This window comes from Macrobrachium rosenbergii, chromosome 27, assembly GCF_040412425.1.
Source record: "Macrobrachium rosenbergii isolate ZJJX-2024 chromosome 27, ASM4041242v1, whole genome shotgun sequence".
NCBI classification, from domain to species: Eukaryota; Metazoa; Arthropoda; class Malacostraca; order Decapoda; family Palaemonidae; genus Macrobrachium; species Macrobrachium rosenbergii.
In genome coordinates, this window is record NC_089767.1 from 35,586,880 (window position 1) to 35,613,696 (window position 26,817).

At 35.6% G+C, this 26,817-nt stretch overlaps 1 protein-coding gene across 25 annotated transcripts in view; it reads left to right on the top strand.

Annotated features, from left to right (window-relative positions):
• sif (still life) overlaps positions 1–26,817 on the top strand; it is a 682,529-nt gene that overhangs the window by 302,062 nt on the left and 353,650 nt on the right. The window contains exons 1-2 of one of the 25 annotated variants that reach the window (XM_067129394.1): positions 901–1,110; positions 25,194–26,431. The exons of the other annotated variants lie outside the window; for them this stretch is intronic. Of the exons in view, the coding sequence (XP_066985495.1) occupies positions 26,342–26,431 (90 nt within the window). The 5' untranslated portion in view covers positions 901–1,110; positions 25,194–26,341. Of the gene's footprint in view, positions 1–900; positions 1,111–25,193; positions 26,432–26,817 lie in introns of those variants that run through there. 25 annotated transcript variants of the gene reach the window in all.

Below are 26,817 nucleotides of genomic sequence, written 5' to 3' on the forward strand. Positions count from 1 at the left end.
GGGGTTTGGGAAACACAGAGGAAGGCTGCGAGTTTCGTATTGTAAAAATAGAATACACAAAAATTTGCGATTTAAATCGTCAGACGCACACCAGTGGGTGCTGTATATTTTTTAAGTTTTATTGCTGCGCCAAATATGATCACAGAGAAGTGAGAAAATTCTCCTGAAACATTTTCATAGGCCCAGTGACCGATCTATGTTTGGGCAGTTGTAAAATTCCTTGGCCTTTGTGACGTGAAAGTCGTACCTATGTACTTAATTCCTATGTTCGTAATCCTTGTCTGTGTGTGTGCGCGCGCGTTTGTGTATGTTTGTGTGATTTTACTGAGAATTGTTGTATTTTAAATGTCTAAATAAATGTGCTAGCAACACTGAATAATGGCCCTGAATATCATAAGGTAATGTCTCTTAGTTTTCTCAAACAGTAACAAAACATTTAACTACATATATGGAATATTATAGAAACGTTCACGAATTCTTATGTGTAATATGGCTGTCCTCAAACGTTTTCCGTGAATAAATTTATTGATTGCTGTTCTTTGTTATTTAAACTGCTTTGGTAAACTCGCGCATTCAGTATACAAATAATAAGGCCGAGGAAACTCATTGGAAAACGTTAAAAAAATAAATGAAATATGTTACAAACTAACGAATTCTTACATTTAGAAGTTTTCCGTGGATATATTTAGTAACTCCTGTTCTTTGTTACATAAACTGCTTTGGCAAACTCTCGCATTCAGCATACAAATTATTAGGCCGAGGAAACTCCAGTGAGAAATGCTCACGTTCTCCATTTAATTACGAGATGATTCCGGACGTTTTCTGTGTATACGCAATTCTCATTTTCCCTCTCGGCGCTCGTTTTCGTCGGCAGCGCCCGTTTTCATTCGGACATCATGCGCGCGTATTTGTAACATGAAAGCTAGTCTCACATTTGCCCCGGTGTTGCGTGGTGTGAGAAAGATGCAATAGTGTGAACGAACGCTATAATGAAAACTTACATAATTGACTGTTAGTTCCTAGAAGAGGAATTATACTCTAGTTTCGTTATTGCTTCGATTTCGCCTACTTGCGTGACCAGGGAAATGTCAGCCGTCGACAGTCGAAATGGTATTTGTCGTTTGATTGTAACCCGAATATATTACAGGAAAGAAAGTTTTGGCTAACCCTGTGTTTCGTAAATGTCAGCGTGATTATGATCGGTTCCACAGTGATTTTGTGCAGTGGACGTTCTCAATCTCTATGATTTGTTGGATATTATGTAATAAAAAGTGCGTGGTGATATTCTCTATGTGGTGGTGAACTTAATGCAACAAATTGTTATATAAAGTGCATTTTAATTGTAACTATCTAAATGCATTAAAACGATATGCCAATTACTGGGGATATCTGTGATTGTTGACGGTGCAGTGTTTGTACATATTATTTGTCCTGTAAAATTTTATAATACAGTTATTTATTCTACATAAACAGGACAGTGATAATTCCACAGTTTGTTATTCTACATAAACAGAACAGTGATAATTCCACAGTTTGTTTAATAACATAATTTCACGTATCAAACAAATTGCTCATCAGTTAAAACGATAGACATTTGCAAATCATTTGGAATAACGGCCAGATGTATATTCAGTTTTGGAGATTCTTGTGAATTTCAGTCTTATTATCTATCATTGTGTAGTTTTGTATTTAATACAGAAGTAATTTTGCATTAATGGTTTCGTAATCATTGTCTCATTAATTTTCAAGCTACTTTCATCATCATCGTCATTATTATTATTATTATTATTATTATTATTATTATTATTATTATTATTATTATTACTCGCCACCTTTCGTACTACATTCATCATCACTATTATTATTATTATTATTATTATTATTATTATTATTATTATTATTATTATTATTAATGCTCTAAGATATAGAAGAAAAATTACTTTAGCAGTAATAACAGGACCAATTTACCACCAGGAAAAATCGGTTATATAGAAGGAAACCCGGAATTAGCGAGATCCCTGATTTAACATCTCGGGCAAATCGTCAGTTGGAACAAACACGATTCTTTGAATGACAAAGGTCTCGCTCCAGGTGACAAGCTGCTGCAAAAGTTGAGACCGGCGTTTAATAACAGATATGTCACTTGGTCGCGTTCTGGACTCGAAAAGTCATCTGTTTGTCGCAGGGTTCAGTCCAGAGTGAGAGAGTGTTTGATTTGTCGCTGCTCGGATTCAGATTTAGTATCTTCGGTAGCCAGCTTTAATTTGTCAGTCGATTTGAACTGCAGTTTGTCATTAATGAGCTCATTTGCCGGCGATTTCAGTTATGGGATTGATGTCGTTTGTCGTAGGGTGAACTGGAAAATAATGTCCTTTATCGTAGGGTGGGTTTGGAAATTATGGCATTTATCGTAGGGTGAATTTGGAAATGTCATTTATCGTAGGGTGAATTTGGAAATTATGTCATTTATCGTAGGGTGAATTTGGAAATTATGTCATTTATCGTAGGGTGAATTTGGAAATTATGTCATTTATCGTAGGGTGAATTTGGAAATGACGTCATTTATCTTAGGGTGAATTTGGATATGTTGCTATTTATCGTGGGGTGAATTTGAAAATGTTGCCATTTATCGGAGGGTGAATTTGAAAATTGTTATTTATCTTAGGGTGAATTTGGAAAGGATGTCATTTATCGTAGAGTGAATTTGAAAATTGTCATTTATCATAGGGTAAATGTCATTTATTGTAGGTTGAGTTTGAAAATGATGTCATTTATCGTAGGGTGAAGTTGAAAATGTTGTCATTTACCGTAGGGTAAATTTAAATATGTTAAATAGTATGCGAGTTCAAATTTTATAGGCGAATAAATCAGAAGCTGGAAAGGTTCATATCTAGATAGAATTTTGGTCTGATTATTATTATTATTATTATTATTATTATTATTATTATTATTATTATTATTATTATTATTATTATTATTATTATTATTATTATTCAGGTGAACCCTATTCATATGGAACAAGCCTACAACAGGGGCCATTGACTTGAAATTCAAGCTTCCAAAGAATGTGGCGTTCATTTGAAAGGAGTAAGAGAAGATAATGGGAAATACAGAAAGAGATCAGCTATTAGAAAAACAGATAAATTAACAAATAAATAAATAAAAATATAAGTGAATTATTAAGATACAAGGAGAATTGCATTAGGGTAGTGAAAATATTTCGTTGGTGTGTGCCTCATATTGCGTCATCTTTTTATAAATTATGAAATTTGCTGAATAGTTTCAAGACTGCTATAAATATGGAATGCTGGTTTGCAAGTCTTGTGTCAAGTTGAGATGAACTGAAAATTTGACGTGTTGAATACTCATTTGACGTGAAGAATATTATTGTTTAGTATTTGTTTCATTTCATGAACACAAACGAACAGTCGCCATAGGCCTGCTAGTAAGCTTTCAGATTCGTAATTCTGATGTAATCTCTTCGTTTGATTTCCGTAGAGGAGTAGTACCATCAGTGCACCTCATGCGGTACACTGTAGGCATTGCTTAAGGCTCTTTGCAGCGTCCCTTCCTTAGGCCCCCAGCTGCAACCCCTTTCATTCCTTTAACTGTACCTCCGTTCATATTCTCTTTCATCCATCTTCGTTTCCTCAGCCCTTTCCTAACAATTGATTCATAGTGCAACTGCGAGGTTTTCATCCTGTTACACCTTTCAAACCTTTTTACCGTCAATTTTCGTTTCAGCGTTAAATATCCTCGTCATACGTCCCAGCACTAGGCCTTTGGCCTAAATTCTATATTCTGTTGTATTCTTCGTTCTTCTGTACATTCAACGTCACAGCTAATTCTGAAAATAAAAGAAAATTTGTAATTCATATTTTCATTCACATTTTCCTCTAGGGTTTTTATTTATTTTGGAGGCCGGAATGGCGTTACAATTGAGTGCAGTCAGTTCTTAATTAGGATTTCCATTTTGCCCCCATTAACCCCCCGACTTATTCATGTGTGCAGATTTCGTAGATCATATAAATGTAAATTATTATTATTATTGTACTGCAGTCCCTGCGAATATGGTTTAGCTTATTTGACATAATTTATCTTTGCGATTTGGGTCGTGCGTTTAATTTTGCTTTATGTATGTATGTATGTATGTATGTATGTGTGTGTATGTATTAGTAGCTGCGTGGTGAAGTCATGATAAATACCATGTACATATGCATCCGAGGAGTATTTTTCTCTGAAAGCATAAACACATCATTGTCTAGGAGGATTACGTTGGATGATATATACAGACTCACACACACACAACACACACACACACACACACACACATATATATATATATATATATATATATATATATATATATATATATATATATATATATATATATATATAGTATAACTGATCCATTTGGAACAATGAATATATAAATAAAGATATCTGCAAGTAAAGACTAGTGTCAAAGGCCTCGCAGCACTCCAGTGTTTCCGCCTTCTGTATCTTTATTTATATATGTTATTTGTTCCCATTATACCGTTATTTCTTCATTATAAGCTAGTGTTACGTCATGTTTGTGTTTCGATTGGTTGTGAATTTCTCACCTTCTCCAGGCTTGGGAATTTTGTGTCCAATAAAACAAAACTGTTTTTTTATTTTATTGTTATCATTCTTTTTCATATTTTATGAAATTCGCATTGTATTCATGCTGTTCCTTATGAAATAAATTTACAAATGACCGTCAGATATGTGGTTGTAGGTATAATTTCATTCCCGTTCCTCCATGATAGATGATAGTTAGAGAAGAACTTTAAAGGTAAACTCTCTCTCTCTCTCTCTCTCTCTCTCTCTCTCTCTCTCTCTCTCTCTCTCTCTCTCTCTCTCTCTCTCTTCGTTGTGTTCTATGATTAAGCTAGCGTCAAACCAGCCAGCACGGAGTCTTGCTCATAGAGCAGCCAGTAAGATTCTTTCTCTCTCTCTCTCTCTCTCTCTCTCTCTCTCTCTAGCTGTGAAATATTTAGTGCCTTTATTTAGTACTTCTTCTATTCTTATAAAATTTAATGTGGCATTACTGAACATTGACAGACTGTTACGCAATGTAGGTGTGAAGTTTCATAAGCCATTTATGAATTAATAACAAATTGTAACTCTGTAATCATTGATTCTGGGCACCGGAGATTTTCATCACAAAAGCTGTCACGTTGTACTTAGGAAATTTCGAATTTGATCTGTTTTTCGATGTAGACGCTGTATGAAAGTGTATTTTACATTTAATTCAATACTGTATTTTGTATTTTATGCTGAGAGTTTCAAACTAGGTCGCTGTACGTTTGAACGGATAACAGATAACCTAAATTGTATACGTATTTCACACTGAATTCAATAATGTATATTTTATTTTGCGCTAAGATTTTAAAACTAGGACTCTATCCGTTTGAATAAATAATGTATAATTTCAGCACTATATTTTAAATTTAAGTATTTTAAATGTAAGTTCTCCAACCACTTTAGGGCGGGCGTACACCCAGAACTCAAAGTAGACAGATGTATTTTCGACATAAAGGAACATTATTATTTTTCCCCCCAAATCCTGTGTACCATATGGCCCCTGTTTGTTCGTGCCCCTTATTTTGAGACACATCAATAATTAGCCCGAGCTTTGATGCAGCTGATCGTACGTGTGATAATGTTGATTAGACGTAGGTTACAGGCCTATTAATTATATTTACTTGGCTGGATCTATTATGGTTAATTGGCATCCGTTCTGTCGCGTTTTGTCATAGTTTTTTTTTTTTTTTTTTTTTTTTGCTGGTTGGTTTTTTGGGGTAAATATTTATGATCCAGTACCGGTTTCGCGTCTATTTTCATTCTCTGAAGCGGATATGTATTTCCATGTTAAAAACGTTTTGGAACGAAAAACATTATTTGTCATCGCCGGAACTTAAAAATGGAATTAAATAGAACGTTGGGGAGAAAAGTTACTGGGTGACTTTCCTCATGCTTAACGTTTTGGCTGACACCAGTAAATATTCGGCTATTTGTCGCCATGGAAACAATCTCGTCTGATATTGCCACAGATGTTTATTTAAAGAGTTGCAGGTTCTTAGTATTCGCGAGAGAAAACAGAATACGCAGAATATTAGGGTAACGGTGCTACTCATTATGCTGAGTGTTTTGTCAACAGTGTTTCACTAAATATGGTCTGTACCTTATTATAATTAGGCTCCCGTAATCATACTTGTCTGAAGGTCACAAGTGATTCAACTGTTATGGAATTTGTGTTATCATAGATCTTTGATAAATGATGGTTAACCGTTGCAATACAGAAACCTCTGCTCGATGCTGTTAATTGGTTTTCTAGTATTTTTCTGTTTCTAAAACCTTCCTAAGACAGTGTGTGTGTGTGTGTGTGTGTGTGTGTGTGTGTGTGTGTGTGTGTGTGTGTGTGTGTGTGTGTGTGTGAAGTCTTTACCAATCGACCATTTCCTTTTTGAAGAGTTTGCCTTCGAAAAAACAAAAGGTAGCCCACAAATTTATTTGATTGTTGCTACTCTTACCAACCTGTTGAATTAAGGTTGAAGACCTTGCATGAAAAGTCCTGCATAGGTTAGATTAAGATAAATTCTTTGTCCTACTCCTCCAAATCATTGGATTCTTGCATCTTTTTCACCAGTGTGATTATTTCTCATTTTCTGTAATCAGGAATTTTCATCGGAATCTGTGATCTATCTACTGCACTCATGTGTGTGTGTGTGTGTGTGTTTGAGTTAGTTGTGAATCTATCCGGTTAATTCCATTCACGATTATTTCATATTAAAGATCAGTTGCGCCTTGAACTTTAAAGTGAACATTATCACGGTAATACCTTTATATTTCATAGTTCTACTATGTTTATTGTGAAAGAACTACTTTTTTATCATTGTGGTATTGCTGCTAATTTTCGTATGAAATTGATGTTGCTTTTACTGTAGATGCAATTTTGTTACCTATGACTATTGATACTTACGTAGCATTCCTGAATGAGTGTTAAGAAGCGCTAGGATGTAGCGCTTCCGTGATAGATAGGCCTCCCGGTGTGTTACCTGTGAGAACTGATGCCTACGTTGCCTGCCTGAATGACTGTTAAGAAGCGCCTAGGTTGGCGCTTCCTTGAAAGATGTCACTCCTCAGTTACTGATACCTATAATGAAATAAATGATGATGACGGCAGATTAGGAGCCCTGCAAATACATCATCATCGTCGTCATCATCATCATCGTCATCATCATCATCATCATCATCATCATCATCGATCTTTCTGGCACAAACAATTACAGGGGGGGAGGGGGGAACCAGACCGAGTATTGTCGGGGAACTGCTGCGAGCGAAAATCCTATTGAAAGAGGCCTGCTTTGACGGCCTTAATGACGCTAAGTGAATAAAGGCTTTCAAATAACGGAGACAAACAAAGTTTTTTTCTATGTTGTCGGGGTTTTTAGATAGGTTTTTTTTATTTTTGTTTTAGTTTTTTTTTTTTTTTTATTGAAACATAGCCATGAACCCATGGCCTTTTGTGAGAAGGAAAAAATATGCGTATGTTCCGAGGTTGTGTGCTATGGTAAAAGCAAGTGTTTGTTTATACAGTGTGTATGTGTGTCTGTTTGTGTATGTGTATGTATGTGTGTATACATCTGTTTATGTATTGTTTTATTCAGTGTCGCTTATTTCAATGAAAATATGAAAATTTGGTTAAAAGATTTGAAAGGTGTATTGGTCTTCCAAGAGAGAGAGAGAGAGAGAGAGAGAGAGAGAGAGAGAGAGAGAGAGAGACATATTCTTCTATGAGAAGAAAGAAATTCGTATGTCCGGAGGTCGTGTGCTATGGTAAACAAAAATGCTTGTTCATACAGTTTGTACAGCATGTATGTATATGTGTATGTGTGATTGTGTATACACATTTTTATTTATTTTTTAGATGCAAATTTAGGTTTGCATATGCGATGCATGTATGCTCAAACACTTTCCATATGATGTAAATGCTCACATATGTACATCCACATTCATATCTTGTTTGTATATGTAATTAAATGAAGATTTGATGTATGTACAAATATATCCAATATTGACTTAGTGGAGACAGCTTCCGATCCCTGTTCATTATTAAATGTGGTCTGCATAATGGATATAAAGTATTTGTAGACAGGGAAGGGGTAAAGAGATGACATGAAAAGTGCGTCATACCCATTATGAGAAAACTCTCTCTCTCTCTCTCTCTCTCTCTCTCTCTCTCTCTCTCTCTCTCTCTCTCTCTCTCTCTCTCTCTCATCTGATTAATTCCTTATTTTTAGTTCTCAGTTTTTCTGAAAAGTTTCGCTTAATTCAGTGAAAATGTAAAATGACATGAAAGGTGTATTGGTCTTCCTAGAGAGAGAGAGAGAGAGAGAGAGAGAGAGAGAGAGAGAGAGAGAGAGAGAGAGAGAGAGAGAGAGAGAGGGATGGTTTATTCTTTTTGAAGAGCATTGTTGCTACGTAACGACACCCTATGGACCATGAATGCTGAATATTTTTGCCTTTATAAACTGTGTTTATCTCTACGCAAATACACAAGTTGCGTTTTTGTGTAGATCCATGTGTATACACTATACATACTCGCTTTCAATTATACAGTTGTGTTTATATGGGTTGATTTGTTTTTTTTATTATGAAAATACATCTACACACAATTCGTATACGCATATAGACACAAGTATCTACAGTACACCTTTGTGTGAAGTGTTCAAATTCTTCAAGTAATGTCGTTTCGACGCGCTCTCATAATATTGTGTGAGATTGTGTGCGAGTTACTTTCTGTCTCTCTCACCCTCTCGTTATGCATGCAGACGTTTTGTTTTCGAGATGGAAAGGTTCCTTACCGAGTTACTTCTCTCTCTCTCTCTCTCTCTCTCTCTCTCTCTCTCTCTCTCTCTCTCTCTCTCTCTCTCTCTCGTTATGCATGCAGACGTTGTGTTTTCGAGATGGAAAGGTTCCTTACCGAGTTACTTTACTCTCTCTCTCTCTCTCTCTCTCTCTCTCTAGATGTAAAGGTCCCTTACCATTTCTGTGACAAGAAGAAATAAAAGAGGGGAGAAATAAACAATGTCAAACCCACCTTCCACCTTTTATGTTAAGATGTGCTGGAGGCACCCGTAGTTATACTAGCAACAGAGACCTTCCCCCCCTCCTCCCCTCTCCCCCTCCCTTTCCCTCTCCCTCCCCTTCCCCCATTCACTCCCCTCCTCGTTAGTCTCCTCTCGAGATGCAGTCTCCCCCAAGTTCTTTATTTTCCTTTTTTTTTTTTTTTTGCTTCCACTTACTGAATAATCCAAGAAAGATAAGCAGTTCGCTCCTAGTCTTCTTTCTTACTTGCAAAGGAGTGGTGCGGGTCTCTCTCTCTCTCTCTCTCTCTCTCTCTCTCTCTCTCTCTCTCTCTCTCTCTCAGTCGCGTGGGGTGGGGCGGCAGTGGTCGATAGACATTTAGCTTTGGCTTTTTATGTGGCCTTTGTTTTTTTTTTCATTAAGTTACGATAAGTTATAATTAACGACAGTTGATTTGGCTGTTGATTCGCTGAAATTATTATTATTATTATTATTATTATTATTATTATTATTATTATTATTATTGGTGGTGGTGGTGGTAATCTCACTAAATTTCATGTTGTTCTTGTTAAAGACTTGCGGGATTCGGAAAGTGTTTTAAAATGACCTTATCGTATTATGTTCAAGACCCTTATTTTAGACCTGAAATCTCACTCCCGTTCCTAATATGTAGCCCGTAGGAGTTTACTTCACAATAAAATCATTCTATAAATTATCTTGTAAAACCTGTAGAGATTTTTTAATTAACTTTCAGAATAATTATTAAAAAAAAGCTAAATAGTAGGAATTCATGGTAATACCACAACTTTCATTTGTAACTCATTCTAAAAAGTTTCTTGTAAAACCTCTCAGAGTTTTTTAATTAACTTTCAGGGTTATTAATAAATAAAAAGAAGACAAACGAAGTCTAAATAGGAATTCAAGGTGATACCACTTCTCTCTTGTGGAGGTAGCACGACGGTAGAATGTCGACTCCTGAATTCTGTCGACAGTGGTTGGAGACATGCCAAGACCACTTTTCAGTCTTCTTTACTTATCTTGAAGTCATTAGCTTAGGACAGGAGGCGAGTAGAAAGCTTAAGCTACCATAGAGTTCATTTCTCAGCTTCAGCAACAAATTGAAATTTGGATAGTTAGCAACGTAGATTTCTTCTGTGCGTGCTCTTTCAGAGTCAATACTTTTCATTTGCTAATGTAATCACCATAATCGTTATTAAGTTAGGTACGTGATGTTCCTTAAAAGTAAGTGGTTCATTTTTAATCCGTTCATATATTCGTCATTTCACTTCTAATGGGTAATGTGTACAGAATCTATTGCAGACGAATTTTTAAAGTGCATTGTTCGTATTCCGACATACAAGCATTACAGAGGTCGATCTGAAATATCTCCTTCAGTCGAGACGAGAGAGCAAATGCGGCTCTCTCTCTCTCTCTCTCTCTCTCTCTCTCTCTCTCTCTCTCTCTCTCTCTCTCTCTCTCTCTCTTCTTTCTTTCGTACACACAAACATAACATGGATATTTCTAGTGACATGTAATGTCAATAGCCATTATTGCCTGCAACATTCTAGATCGTTTTCCTTAATTTTTTTTTCTTTGTTATTCCTCGACAGTGTTGTGTTAATCCGTTCATGAAGGAGATACAAGTTGGAATATTTCCTGTCAATGATATTTTTCTTATAAAGCTTCTGATTAGATTGGTAGCACTACTAGAATTTGTACGAGTCTTATAGATATTGCTAAACGTTATTATGCTAATTGTTGGGTCTTTGACCGTGAATAACCTCTACAATTTCGAAGACGGGAAAACTTAGTAGGTCCATACTGGGTGAACAAAAGCTTCAACGGTACCCCTATATCTCTGCAAACCCCAGAAAAAAATCGGTGGAACAAAACCTATAGATAATACCTTCAGTTGAGTTCCAGTGTACAGGGTCAGGTGATTCATATGTATTCAATATATATACTGTATATATATACATATATATATATACTTATGTATATATATAAATTTCTGACTCACATGGGGATCGAACCCGGGTCTTTCAATAGAAAGGCAAGGGTTCCAACAACTGAACCTTTCAATCGAAAGACCTGGGTTCGATCCAGATGTGAGTCAGAAATTTATTTCTGTTTTACACGTGACTGTGTTTACTACTCCTATATATGTGTGTGTATATATGTACACACACACACACACACACATATATATATATATATATATATATATATATATATATATATATATATATATATATATATATATATAATTACCTATCCTTCATGCGCACCAATTAGATGACTGCGAAACCAAGCAGAAATGTCAGGGTATTTTGATGTTATGTTGACCAAATGCCCTTTAGTTAGTATTAATAGTGTAGGCAGTTCCTGTATCACTTATATTTCAAGTTTTTCGTCATCTCGACTCGAGGTCCTCGATATGATTCTCTCTCTCTCTCTCTCTCTCTCTCTCTCTCTCTCTCTCTCTCTCTCTCTCTCTCTCTCTCTCTTTTAGAAAAAAGGAAGATGTGTGGCGTTGGATTGGAATGGAGCTCTCTCTCTCTCTCTCTCTCTCTCTCTCTCTCTCTCTCTCTCACGAAGATACCTGTTGGCACACTGACACGATCAGTCAGTGACGCCGACTCAGTAAATAAAACTGCGCTTTCAGAAAGTCCTGTAATGTTTTTATCTCGATTTTTGTTTTAATATTGATTTGCGGGGGATAAGGTGTAGGGGCTGGATTTTCGAATATAGATATTTTGTTTGTGTGTTCTTTGTGTTTTTGTGTGTTTGTGTGAGTGTCTATTCTACGGTCCGACTTGATTTTTCGAATATATTCATTGTGTGTGTGTGTGTGTGTGTATTTGTCTGTCTTTGCGTGTTTGCGTGTTTATGTGTTTATTTGTTAATTTGTTAATTTTACCGTCCGTCCATTTTCACAGGCGCCACTACGACGAAGCATAAAACATTTAAAATACCGAGCTGACCGTATTTACATATTCACCCGCTCCATTTCCTTTAATAGACCCCGTGTGTTTGGGACGCTTAAAAGGGTGTATGTGTGTGTGTGTGTGTGTGTGTGTGTGTGGGGAGTGTTGCTAGCGCTGTTTTCCATCAATGAATATAACATGTCCCGCCATGTATATGTGCGTGTATCCCTTTGGGGATGCAAGGAAGCAAGTCGTTGATGGGGGCTTAAGTGGAGTGGCCTTCTGTCGTTTGTTTTCTCTCCCTTGTTTTTTTTTTTTTTTAGGTATTTTTCTGTTTTTTTTTTTTTTTGGGGGCGGGGTGTGGGGGGTTGGCTCTTTTGGAATTTTTGTGGGTGTGTGGTTTGCCTGCGCCAAAAATGTCGTCGTCCTTTATTTTTTTTATTTTGGTGCCACTAGGTTGTATCAGTGCCATTAGAGGGTCAGCAGGTCTCTCTCTCTCTCTCTCTCTCTCTCTCTCTCTCTCTCATTTCAGGTGCAGTGCCCCGTCACTTTAAAGAATTGAAATGCGTTGCTTAGTTGTTGTTGTTTTTTTTTTTTTTTTTTTTTTTGCATTGTAACACTGCCACTCCGCTCCACTTAGTCAAGTCTTCCGGTGGACGATGAGTCTCGTAAACGTTTGGTCCCAGCTGGGCCTGGTCTCAAACGTTTTTGTATTAGTAGGTCTTAATCTAACGTCTATCTCGAGTTAGATTTCGAAGGATGGACGAAAGTTCCTCTGCCTTTGGATTGATAATAATATTATTACTAATAATAATGATTATGTATAGTCTGTTGATATACAATATATATCGAGTATTTTATTGCTAATAATGGTAATGACTTATGAGCCTTTTAAGCGTTTACTCCTCTGCTGTTTCATTCTTTCCCTTGTGGACAGTAGTCACTCACTAACTCGCTCACTCACTCACACTCACTCACTCACTCACTCGCTCGCTCAATCACTCACACTCTCACTCACACTCACTCACTCACTCACCACTCACTCACATAAATTTCCCCCTCTTCTGCATCCGCTTGGATGCCCTTCAAGTCCACCTACTCCTAGCCCTCATTCTTTTCATCCTGCCTACCCACTTCTACATCCTCCTCCTCCTCCTCCTCCTCCTCCTCCTCCTCCTCCTCCTCCTCCTCCTCCTCCTCCTCCTCCTCCTCCTCCTCCTCCTCTTGGGAGTTGGTCACCTACGCGTTCACCTTTGGGCGTGGGTATATCCTCTTCAAAACTTTCGTGCTGTTAGGTGGATAATAATATATCCATACATAGAGTGGAATGGATATTAATAAAAGGGTTGAAACCAAGGTGCCTTAAATATGTTAATATAACATTTAATTCCAGTGGGTTTTGTTAATATAACATTTATTCACTCCTGTCGGTATTGTTGATATAATATATTCATTACAGTCGGTTTTGTTAATGTAACTTATGAATTTCAGTGCGTTTTGTTAATATAACATCTTAATTCTAGTCGGTTTTGTTAGTATAACATTAATCCTAGTCGGTTTTGTAAATATAACATTCATTCCAGCTGGTTTTGTTAATATAGCAAATTAATTCCAGTCGGTTTTGTTAATATAACATATTTATTAATTCCTGTAGATTTTGTTAATATTACATGTTAATTACTGTAGGTTTTGTTAATATAATATGTTAATTCCAGTCGATTTTGATAATATATTGATTTCTGTCGGTGTTGTTAGTATGACATATTGATTCCAGTTGGTTTTGTTAATATATTAATTCCTGTCGGTTTTGTTAATATAATATATACATTTTTGTTGACATAACATGTTAATTCCAGTCGGTTTTGTTAATATATTTAATTCCAGTCGGTGATGTTAATGTAACTTGTTAATTCCAGTCGGTTTTAAACCCAGAATTGTTTTAAAATCACCCTGCAAATTGTAGGTGATTTATAAAGACCTGGTATTTCCCTTAAGGAAATAAAATGCAGTCTCTATAAAGCCTTCCTCTAATCGGTTTAGAATTAATTAAAAAACACATTTGCCCAAAAAACACAAAAACGAAAACAAAATACAAAAATAAAAAAGTAAAACAGAATCAGTTTGTTCACAACAACGATCTATCCGCGCGGATGTCTCTGTAACTTCAGAGAGAGAGAGAGAGAGAGAGAGAGAGAGAGAGAGAGAGAGAGAGAGAGAGAGAGAGAATAAATGATTGGTTACAGTGAAGGCGATGCTCTCTCTCTCTCTCTCTCTCTCTCTCTCTCTCTCTCTCTCTCTCTCTCTCTCTCGTATCCAACCTTTTGACATTTTACCGATCCCAAAATTGTTTCCTGTGAAAACTAGGTGGTGTTCGTTCGTACGTTCGCCGCCGCATGTCGGTCGGTCGGCTAGATGCAGCTGTACGTCGGCAAAACATGATTTTCAATTAAGTGGATGAGAGCCGACTCAGCTAAGCTCTAAGTGCAGAGGTCTTGTTGGTTTTAAATAGATCAGGGATATGATTTTGTATATGTATGTATGTGTATATGTATATATCACACACATATATATGTATATATATATGTGTGTATGTATAAGTATATGCATACGTATGTATGTATATATGTGTGTATATATATATATTGAGAGAGAGAGAGAGAGAGAGAGAGAGAGAGAGAGAGAGAGAGAGAGAGAGAGAGAGGTTTTACATTAGTCTAGTACGTTCTCTATTGTTATAACGGACTTTAATCGTGGCATAAAAATGAGGCCCTCTCTATAAGACTGTGAATAAAGCTTTTGGAACCCCTATTTAAGAGTGTAAGTCAGATAACAGGATAGAGTGAGAAATGATACCCTAATGGAGACTGCACAAGCTCCATATTTAAATGAAAAAATGCAGGTGAAGTGGAGACAGCAAATAAGAATTCACAGGACTTGGTAAAAGTGCGACTGAGTGGCTTGCCGTGGTGTGTAAGGTGTGCTTAGGTGAGGGAAAGGTGAAGGAAGGAATTGGTATAGGAATATTAATTATTGTTCCATTACACAACTGTAAAAGTAACAGTCAACTGCAACAATTGTAGCAGTTTGTTTGGATTATACTTGCAGGTTGAATCACTGATTGATTGATTTATGGTTAGTAAAACTGGTGCGACAACATCTAGGTTACTGACGCCGAGCAGGTTGAATAAAATATTTCTGTTGTGGGGTAGAGCGGTCATTGCACCTTATGCGATGCACTGTAGGCATTACTTGAGGTTCTTTGCAGCGTTCCTTCGTCCCCTAGTTGCAACCCCTTTTATTCCCTTTGCTGTACCTCCGTTCATATTCTCTTTCTTCCATCTTACTTTCCATCCTCTCCTAACAATTGATTCATAGTGTAGCTGCAAGGTTTTCCTCCTGTTACAGCTTTCAAATTTCCTTTGCTGTTAATTTCCGTTGCAGCACTGAATGACCTCATTGTCCCCAGCGATAGGCCTTTGGCCTAAATTCTATGTTCTGTTCTATTTTACCAAATGTGTTTATTATGGTTCTGCTTCAGAGTCTTTATATAAATCTTCGTCGTCCTCTTGCTCCATAGAGTGATGGTGACTCAGAAATTGTCGGTAATTATTCTGGAATCTGTTATATTAAAGATCTTTCACCTAAAGAACAAATAAAGGTCTCTGCTGTGAGGAGAATGCTTTAAAGGTGAATATTCTGGACGAGACTAAGCGCGCCTAATCAGAATGAGGTTGCAATCCTTTCCTCTCTTTTTTTTTTTTTTTTTTTTTGCAACTTCCTGCTTTGTTGGGGGATATTTCCGTGGCACTCGTTGTTAAGTATTCTGCATTTAATCCCTTTTTAGAATTATCTGCTTTAGAATACGCAGTTCAACGGAATATGAGGATGTTAACACCTTTATTACTTTTATTTATTTTCATTTGTGCGTTCAACTTTTTTCCCCCCGGCGACTGTATAGCATTAGGGCTTTAGAACATGCAAAATTTTCTAGCGGTTATACGATTACCCCTCTCTGGTGTCTCTCTGGTTGGTGGCTTAAGGAGAGAGAGAGAGAGAGAGAGAGAGAGAGAGAGAGAGAGAGAGAGAGAGAGAGAGAGAGAGAGAGAGAGAGAGAGAGAGAGATAATCCAGGAGGATTATGCCGTTCAAAAAGGTCTCCATACTGTGAAGGGCAAATCCCCGAAATTGTGTTGTTCTTGTGTTGTAATGAGGAAGAACTCATAACAGTTTTGGATAGCCTACCTGCGTAGTTTGCTTCAACTTTCTGTTTGTTCTGTTTTTTTATTGTTATTTTCTCGTGATCTTTCGATTGATCGATTTTTCCGAGTCCTTAATTGTGATTGCCAGTTGGTGTTTTATTTTGTTATGTCCCCTGTATCATTTGATTTTTTGACGTCCAGGGTTATTCTTACATTTCTAGGTTTCTTGTGCAGACATTTCTTGTGTTTCAGTAGATACAGTATCTGCTTTTTTTAATTACTGTTTCATTTCTCGTCGTAACTTTTCCTCCTTTCTTCCGCGGGGATATATCTCAAGATCTCATCAACGGAGGCTAAACGGATCCGACATGAGAGACAAGCCTGAGTTAATATCAGACAATCTTAGAAAGGTGTGACAATGCGTCTAGGTCACGATTTTGGAAATAATTTTCATTCAAGTGTACATATGTAATCGAAACAAAATTATTCATATTTTCTCAGCTCACCACTATTGTCACGGCCTCTCGACCTTTTGGTATAATTGTGAATTGACCTGCTGACCTCTGATTGGCCCTTGCCAGCTATTCCTGACCTGCGTCTCCGATTTGTACTTTAACACACTACTTTACCGTCTGCATGAAGACTTAGGCTAACCTGCGTCGTATAGCTATCATTGCTATTCGTCTCGTTGCCGGTCGAGTTCGGAGATCCACGCCAGACCCCCTAATTCAGTTTAAAACCTTACTTTTGGTTTTATACAAGAGCCGTGCTGGACTAAGGCTTACTTGATCTAGGCCTATACCAACATCATTGTTATTCTGTCAGCCTGAAGCTTCCTTGATGAGCCAACGAAGGTGGAAGGCGTTGGGTCCTTTGTAAATAGTGAGCCCAGTAAAATTCTGGTCTTCCATACCTTCTTGTTACCTTCTCCGTGAACTTGGTCAGGTCGGGAGAGATATATCCGTGAGAAGAAGAAGGATAAGCAGAAAAGTTGATATAGATATTCAGAAAGGAAACACCGGCTCTGCTGTAGTCTTTTGTAGTGAAATTTGTTTCAAAGAACGGCTGCTGCTCTATTATTATTATTATTATTATTATTATTATTATTATTATTATTATTATTATTATTATTATTATTATATTATTATGAACACATTTATTACAGCAAACCAAGTGGGCTGTTGACTTTGTAATCAAGTTTCCACAGAATCGAGATACAGCTACAAATAATATTTATTATTAATATTTGTTCAGAATGCTGTACCTTATTATTATTATTATTATTATTATTATTATTATTATTATTATTATTATTATTATTATTATTATTATTATTATTATTATTATTAATGTGAGCACATTTAGTGTAGCAAACCAAGTGGGCTGTTGATTTCGCAATCAAGTTTCCACTGAATTGAAATACAAACACAAATATTATTGAGTATATATTATTTATTCCTAAAGCTAATTTTTTTTGATTGATGCATGAAGACTTAATGAAGTTTCTTTACTTTATTGGAGCTATAAGTAATTTGTGTATAGTTAGGTTATGGTTTTATAAGTAATCGTTGAGGTTCGCAGTCATTGATCATTCTTCTAGGGAGTGTTATTTCAGTTCTTTAGGTTTGCTTAATGAAGCTTACTTTGTGCATAATTTAGGATAGCTTTGATGAATGTCTTTTACTGGAATTGTGCTTTTATTATTTGTCTTTTTACATTTTACAATCACTTTGTTTTTGATGTGAGAATCAGTTTTAAAGAAAGACATCAAATTGCAATTTATGGCAATAAATTGTGTTCAAATTTATTTTTTATGAAAATAAGTTTTAGGGTTCATTTTAAGGACGTTAGGGTGAAAAAGCCGCATAAAGAGAGAGAGAGATGAGAGAAAAGAGAGAGAGAGAGAGAGAGAGAGAGAGAGAGAGAGATACTTGCGTAGGAGAACGGTTTAGTTACCTTAGTGTGGTTCATTCTCTTTAATGCGCTCGAAATATACCTATATTGCTTATGGGGTTGGTTTATACCACAGACCTGGAAACTGAAACGGTCAAATTGATTTAGAGAAACATGAAGTGAATAAATGCATAATCATAATGAATAACTTTTCACGATTGTCTACAGATTTGAATTAGATCTAGACAAGGCTAACTTGTTCGATGGATATAAATTACCTCTTAATATTTGCTAGTGGTTTGCAAGAAAAGTAGGGTTTTGTTCAGGAAACCTTTTGTTATTTGCAATTTAGTATCATATTACCATGAAATATTACTTATATTTTGTGACATGTTACTAATACATCAGGCCAGATACACTTATAATATGTGAAGAGATCTTGAAATCATCTTGAGTGCCTGAAGAGGTGCAGTGAAAAACCCAGCGTCTTGAAGAGTTGCCAGATATCGCAATATTTTTTTTCTTGCGCTAAAGATTTTGAAAGGAGTTTCAGAACTACTTTGCCAGTGATATTTATCATGTGAATATTTGAATTTTAGTTTGATAATTCTGTCATGACTATTTTGTATTTTGTAGTTAACTTTATTCGCTTTGTTTTATATTCTTTGATAAAAATTTCTTTAAACCTGACTTATATTCTTTACTTCCGCTTCTTGTTTATTTCCCTCATTCTCTCTCCCCTGTTTCAATATCCATAATTTTTACCTTTCCCCCCACCATGTTTATGCTTTATCATTATTACTCTCATATTCCGGCGTCATCTCTTACCTTCCCTCTCTATTTTTATGATAATTCACGCATATCATGAAGTTTAATGTCATGGACGGTGGTCGGTGGTCTTCGTTTGTGCATGGTGATGATGTTATCACGCAGAGGCCACCACCATCAGTCATAATTATCAGTTGATGTTTTAGGTTTTGTGCGCTGGTGATGGTTATCGTACAAAGGCTGTTGTCCCTCCGTCATTGTAGCTTCATGTTTATGTACTTGGGATTCTGGAGGGTTTTGGGGAGGGAGGTGGGGGAGGCGGTTGGAAAGAGAGATGGCTGTTTCGTGCAAATGGGGATTATTATCTGTGTGGCTCTTGTTTAAAGTTTCTTCAGGTGTTCATTTGGTTTGTCTGTTATTTACCGGTGTTTGGGTTTTACATAGATTAGTTTTGTTTCATTTTACCATTGTTTCAGTGGAATTTGTGTTTCCTGTATTCTTGACACATAAATGAATGATGTCTAACTGTAAAAAAGAAGTATACTTGTATATATATACATATATATAGATATATTTTATATGTATTTATGTAAAATTTTATATATATATGTACATATACAGTTTATATTATATATATATATATATATATATATATATATATATATATATATATATAGATAGAGAGAGAGAGAGAGAGAGAGAGAGAGAGAGAGAGAGAGAGAGAGAGAGAGAGAGAGACTGCGCATATAGAGATATTGATAAGGTTCATAATCATTTATTTCCATCATTAACTGTGTTTTGAATAATAAGTCTTGGCTGAGGACACGGGTATGCCTCAGATTTCGGGTTCACGGGCATAAACGCCACGTGCATACCGCCTTTATCACTCGTTATCGACGACGTCCATTAAACTGTGCTTCGAAATCGCTGATGAATCTGGACTCGCAACTCCACTCATAAAAACGGATTTAACTCTCGCCAGGTGGGAAGAGTTAAGAGTTTAAAGTCGCAGTATTGACAGAGTAACGGAAAGTCGCGCAAATATTCGTCCTGAGTCCAGAAAACCTCCTTTTCCTCTCTCGTGCTCATTCGCAATTCGCTGTAGCTCTCATGACGGACGCGACTTTCATTCCTGGCTCGTTCTTTGTCGAGTTCATCACTAATGACTCGGTTTTTTTTTATGCCCATGAACTCGTGTTTTTTTTAATATTCCCATGAAGGCGATAAATACTGTAGTTATTTTTTGCTATCCATGACACTGGTCACTGATATGTTTTTTTTTATGTTGTCGGCTCATGCATCCTATATTTTTTTGTGTGTGTGTGTGTGTTTTTTTGCACTATAAATGAATTCCATTTATTTGAGGGATCAAAAACGATTCGTTTTTTTTTTTCACATGGCAGGGGGTTAATTAGCGTCGGCGAACCTTTGATGTTAGTGGAGTTTTTTTTCTTCTTTTTCCTTTAATGATCTGTGTTCTACTTTCGATCATAAGCGGGGGATAAACTTTACGTAATGGTAAAAAAAAAAAACTTCTCGGAATTGGCCTTTGCTATTTCAAACACTTCAAAAAGGGATGGTGCGCTTCGTTTATTTCGTTTATTAATAAGTCAGTCGTCTGTCTTTCGTAATTAGCCTATATATATATATATATATATATATATATATATATATATATATATATATATATATATATATATATATATATATATATATATATATATATACATATATATATATGTATGTATATATATATACTGTATGTATATATATATATATATATATATATGTATGTATATATATATATATAGTATATATATATATATATATATATATATATATATATATATATATATATATATATATATATATATATATATATATATATATATAATATAAAGCTCCATTTGCCTTGTGCCCTCATAACCTTATTCTTACTAAGAAATCACGAAAGTAAGCACATGATTTTGCTTATTAGCTGAAGTCACTGGGAAAGTTCAAAATGAAACGACGGAGTGCCAAGTGCTTTCGTGTATTTTTAACACATCTTCGGGTCACAAATATGTGTTACAAATACACAAAAGCACTTGGCACTCCGTCGTTTCAGTTTGAACTTTCCCAGGGGCTACAGCTAACCTTATTCTTGTTGACGTTCACTTTGTATAATTTTTATCCTGGGAAACCCTTTCAAACTCCTTTCATTAGTTTATGTAGTTTTTCTTTACTGCGCGTAGCCAGCTCTGTATAACCAGCTGAGATCTAGACGTTTCACACTACTTACACGATCAATTTTCATGTCACACAACTTGGAACTTACGTCTGACATCCTATTTCTGAATTTTCTTTCACTGTCTTTCGCTCACTTCATCAAGATGTCAAACAATCTTAGAAATGTAGTATACACTTGTCTCAGAACTCCTTTTACACCAAACCACTCACTCTCCTTTCTGCATTCTCCAACGCAAGCTTGGATTTTATAAAAAAAAAAAAAAAAAAAAAAACAATCCCCAGACAGATTAGCACTAACACCAGTCATCCTCAGCACTTTCTACTCTGCATTTCTCTCAGTTCTGTGATAAGTTTTCTTAAGGTGTAGATATTCTGTGTACATATATATAATTCGGAAATTAGTTTTAGATGGCTCTTCAATGAATTTTCAGTCTGAAATGTAATAATACTCTCTTTGCCTCTTTGAATGTTAATATATAAATATTTTATTTTAATTACAGTCATGTTTGTCCTTCTAAATAACTTCTCTCTCGTTATGGACTCTGTAACCTGCGGCATCTATTATCATTTGAGAAAACCCCGAGGCACACAGTATTCAATTGAGTCCCGTCTCTCGCCTCCGCGGTCGCGGCGAGTTCGTGGCTAAAAGCTTTTTATTTTATTTTTTCCAAAATAGAAACCATTATGTTTCTTCCCACGAAAAAACTGCGTGGGGTTGTTTTGAAATGCACACTTATTTATTTTTTCCTTTGCCAAATGTACTTTTGCCCTTTGTATGAAAGTGAAGCCACGCTTTCTTTTTTTTTTTTTTTTTTTTTACTATTTGCACTCTGTTCGCACTTTTAGAACGAGTAGGTGGTGTTATTTTTTTATTTTTTTTTTTTATTTTCCTTTGCATATTTAGCCTTTGGCCCTTCACTTTTTCCGATGTGTAGTTGATTTACTGTCATCATTGCTCATGATGATTGTGTATAAATATAGGTATGATTATGGTTACCTTTATGCCATTGCCTTCATACAGTACCATTATTACCATTACCATTATGCCATTGCCATTATAGCATTATACCATTACCATTAACATTATACCATTATTTGTTTTGAATAATACTTTAGTAAGCTTTCAAAAGAGAGAGTATAGTAATAAGCCAAAGCAGAATTAAATGCAAATAAAATTAAAAAATAATCAGATAAGCCTACAAAAAAAACCTTGTTAGGCTACGTGCCTGCTCGTGAGTTCACGCCTAGCTGGTAGCGTGTCTCTGCTAATTAGTCACTCCCGGAGAGTGAAACGACCCTTTTCTTCAGGGCGTTGGCGACGAGGTCCACTGTCCCACTCGTAGCTTCAACTCGAAAGTTAATACTCGAAGAAGAAGCTCTTCTTCCTAAGGTGTTGCCGTCGTGGTAGTGTTCTCTCTCTCTCTCTCTCTCTCTCTCTCTCTCTCTCTCTCTCTCTCTCTCTCTCTCTCTCTCTCTCTCTCTCTCAGGGCAGTGGATTATTTCCGAGTTCGGTTTCCGAAAATCAGTTTTGGAAGTTCTTGTGTATTTTTTTTTATTCTTTTTGCTACCTGTAGCGTAGATTTGGTGGATATTATCCTACTCATATATATATATATATATATATATATATATATATATATATATATATATATATATATATATATATGTGTGTGTGTGTGTGTGTGTGTGTGTGTGTGTGTGTGTGTATAACTGAATCATGAAAATATGGAACGTGATGAATTTATAAATAAAGATAAAACCCACGAAGGAAAGAGAAATAGTGGAGTACTGCAAGGCTTTTTGACTTCTTGTCCTTTACTTAGCAGACTCTTTATATATATATATATATATATATATATATATATATATATATATATATATATATATATATATATATATATGTGTGTGTGTGTGTGTGTGTGTGTGTGTGTGTGTGTGTGTGTGTGTGCACTAGCAAAGGCATCTTCAGTAAGGGAATGTTCTTCCTCAACAGCAAAGTTATTAGAAGAAAGAGTTTCCTCTCAGGATAATAGTGATTGGGTAGCAGTGAGGTTGAAGAGGGTTGAAAAATTGAAAGTTCATCCTGGTGGAGAATGATTATTTGATAGTGAGAAGAGACTGGTGTTCGTTGGGGGTGGGTGGGGAGGTGTTTGACGCAGGGTTTTAGTGGGTGGGGCTGATTAGAGAAACAGAAAGGTTAATGGTGATTAATGGTTTCCATAGCGATGATAGGGAGAGACGTCGCTCGATAGCCCAATACTAAAGCTTTACCAGGAGTGTACAGTAGAAGACATTCTCACTGACTGGTTTTGATTTTTTTTTATTTGTTTTCTGTTATGTAATGGGGTTACGTCTGTAGTTCAAGACGTTGCTAGGTTTTGGATACTGTTTCATTGGAATTTTTTTCCTTAGTAAGTTTGATAGATTGCGGTGCTGTAGGTGAATAAAGTTACCTACGTGACATGTTTGTCAGAAAAAAATTAGGCTAGCAATTAAAATTTTTATATTTTTTTACAGATCTCAAGTCATTTTATCAATATTCAAAACACCTCCAGAAACAGTAATATTGATAAAGATAATATTGATGACATTTAGCCGCTTTAGCAGGTTTCTTACTGGCGTCACTCAGTTTAAATACACGACTTTTGTTTCTGTTTATATCATTATTTTAATTAATTAATTAATTGATTAATTGATATTTGAGGTTTAGCTAATATCAACACCGTACCGAATCGACTCTTCCGGCTTTTAATGAAATTTGGCAACATTAATTTTTTTTAATGAAATATGAAATATTAGGTTAATTCTTCGCTACCAAATTCATTACCGAATGACGTCACTCAGTGATGGACGTAATTGAATGTTTTAGGAAGAAAATTATGGAAAAGAACAGTTAACAGTATAATACTTGCTTTCACTCATGAATTTCATTGGAAAAAATAGTAATTTCAGCGCTAGGGAATTTTTCTTAAATATATTTGTGGGATATCTGTAGGATATACTGAATCCTGCCTCGTCCTTCCTCTTGTTAATCCTAGACTGGAGGTTAGTGTCCCTCTGTTTAGAGGTATTTTAGAAATGAATGCACAGACTAAACAATATTTCCAATTTGTGGATTAGCAGAGAGATTGTTGATATTACATTTAATTAGCATTAAAGAGCTTGTCTGTAGGTGACCTCGTTTTACCGAGTTTTTTAGCTTCATTGAATCTTGACTCATGGAAAATTGAAAGCCTTTTTTTTAGCAATCAAAATTATGTTTATTTTAAAAATTTTAACATTTTTTTATATTTTATTACTTTTACTGTTCTATTTTTTTTATTACTTTTCTTTACTGTCCTGTTTCTTTCTCTCGTTCGAACATTCAAAACTTTTTATCACATCACGATTTTATTTCATTATTTTACACCAGTTCGGGTTTTTTATATTTGGTATTATTACACTAGTATTATTTTTATGGCAACATATTCATAGTTTAGACTGGAATATTTTTTTTCATGAAATTTGAACCTTTTTGATATAAAGCGTGCTTGTTAACCTATCTCTGTATCTGTGTACGAATTAAAATTTATATTTAGGTGTAAATATGCTGGTGCTTTTGTTCAGCTGTGCTGTCAATAATAATATCATAATTAGTAATGGTAATGATGATATTAACTATATATATATATATACCTATACATATCCATGCAAACACACACATGTATATATATATGTATATATGTATATATATGTATGTATGTATATGTATATATATATATATATATATATATATATATATATATATATATATATATATATATATATATATATATATATATATATATATAACATGGAATTACTATTTAGTTACGAAAATTTAACCAATTGTTAAGTTTTACCGAATTATTAGTCATATCGATTACATTGTGTAAATTGAATGACTTCATGAAAAACAAAAACATACCTTTGTGTAAAGCACTTATCTTTTTTTAAACATGACTGAAAATATGTGACTTATTGTGTGTGGTTATGAAATTAACTTTCTTTTTTTTTCACCTTTTTGTAACTTTCATGGCAGATAGATTTTTCTTATAAAACTGAACCGAAAACTCTTAGTGAACTTTGCAAGCACAGAGATTAAACAGGAGTAATAAAAGAGAAAAATATTGATTTAAATAAGCACAGAAAAGCGGCAAGAACTGTGCAGAGAGCAGTGCAGATAACATTACTCAAAAGGGATATTTTGATCTTGTTGACAGAGACCAAATGAAAACAGCGGCATTCTCGGAAATTCCAGTGATTCAGGAACCGTGTTTATATTACATACGTTGCGTGCGTCGGGAACGCTTTGTGTACACACCTGAGACGTAGATAATAAAAAATACAAAAACTCGTGATAAACAGCTAAAACCTCAGGAAAGGAAAAAAAAGAACTTTTCAATTGAATTGTGTTTGTGATTCCGCCTCAGAAACAAAGAAATAAAAAAGATAGTTGAGTTGATAACTCGAGTATGAAGTGATGGTCGAGAAAAATTGACTCAGAAAATGACCTTCTGAAACCTGTCAATCATCTGTCAGAATTTACTCCGCGAAAATGCCTCTCGTTCTCCGATCACTCTTGTTCCTTTGTAGGCTTGTGATTATTCCTTAGGGATTAAATAACAATTTTTTTATGGCTGTTAAACTTTGAGTCAAGTTATTGAAAAGTTTATGATTTTATTAATCACTTGAATTCATTTTTCTGTGTGAGCTTCATTTTAGAATTTCAGAATCTTTGTTTTGAAATACATTGTCAGTCAATTCTTGAAATCAAGATTGTTAATTAATATAATTTTTTATGTATCCTCTTCATCACTAGTGTTCCTCTGTAGTCTCGCTTTGAATTAATTGTTAATCATGTATCATTTTGCAAAGATGTGCAAAGTTGCATATTGCCAGGGCACTTCTCTTTCTCGGATTACTTGAGTACCTCTTTAGCGAGTCTCATATGCCCTCGCAGCAGTATGTTAGAAGCCCAATCTCGGTCTCGTATAGCTAATCTCATATAGCTAATCTCATATAGCCTCTGAAAAAAAAAAAAGAAAAACACAAGAAAAAATAAGATACGAGCGGAATGTGTTGATCCTCTTGTACCAAGGACCGAATTTTGGGAACTTTGTGGGGCCATATTGTACCCCTATTTCAACCTTCCAGCTCCCCTCCCCCCCCTAAAAAAAGGTACCTAGCCACCATGAATCCCTTATTTTGGATGAGCAGATCACGCCCTTCGTCGAAGCCTTCCTCCAGGGCGTCGTCTCCGAGTTTTGTATATCATACCATGGTGAGTGCGTTGTATTCTCCTCTTCCCTACAGTCCTAACAACTCCCTCCCAGTCAGTCCCCAGACGCGTAAAAGTGGGAGGGGAAGTCAGCAGGTCTGCTGAAATGAGAGTGAAAGTCAGCAGATCTGCTGAAATTTAAGGGGGAAGACACCAAAAACCTACTAGATATCTTAAAGGTTGTTGAAAAGTCCCTAGATACGTTTCAGGGGGGGGAAGATTAAGAGAACAGATGTGTTTAAATGAAGGAGTGGGGGCGGAAGAGGAGGGACTTTCCCCTAGATGTTTGCTCTCACCCATTTCCCGTTATGCATATTTGTGAAGAATGTTTACTTTGGCGTAATGATATCGTTTGGTTCAGGGAATTTTTTTTCCTCTCTAGAATCTGA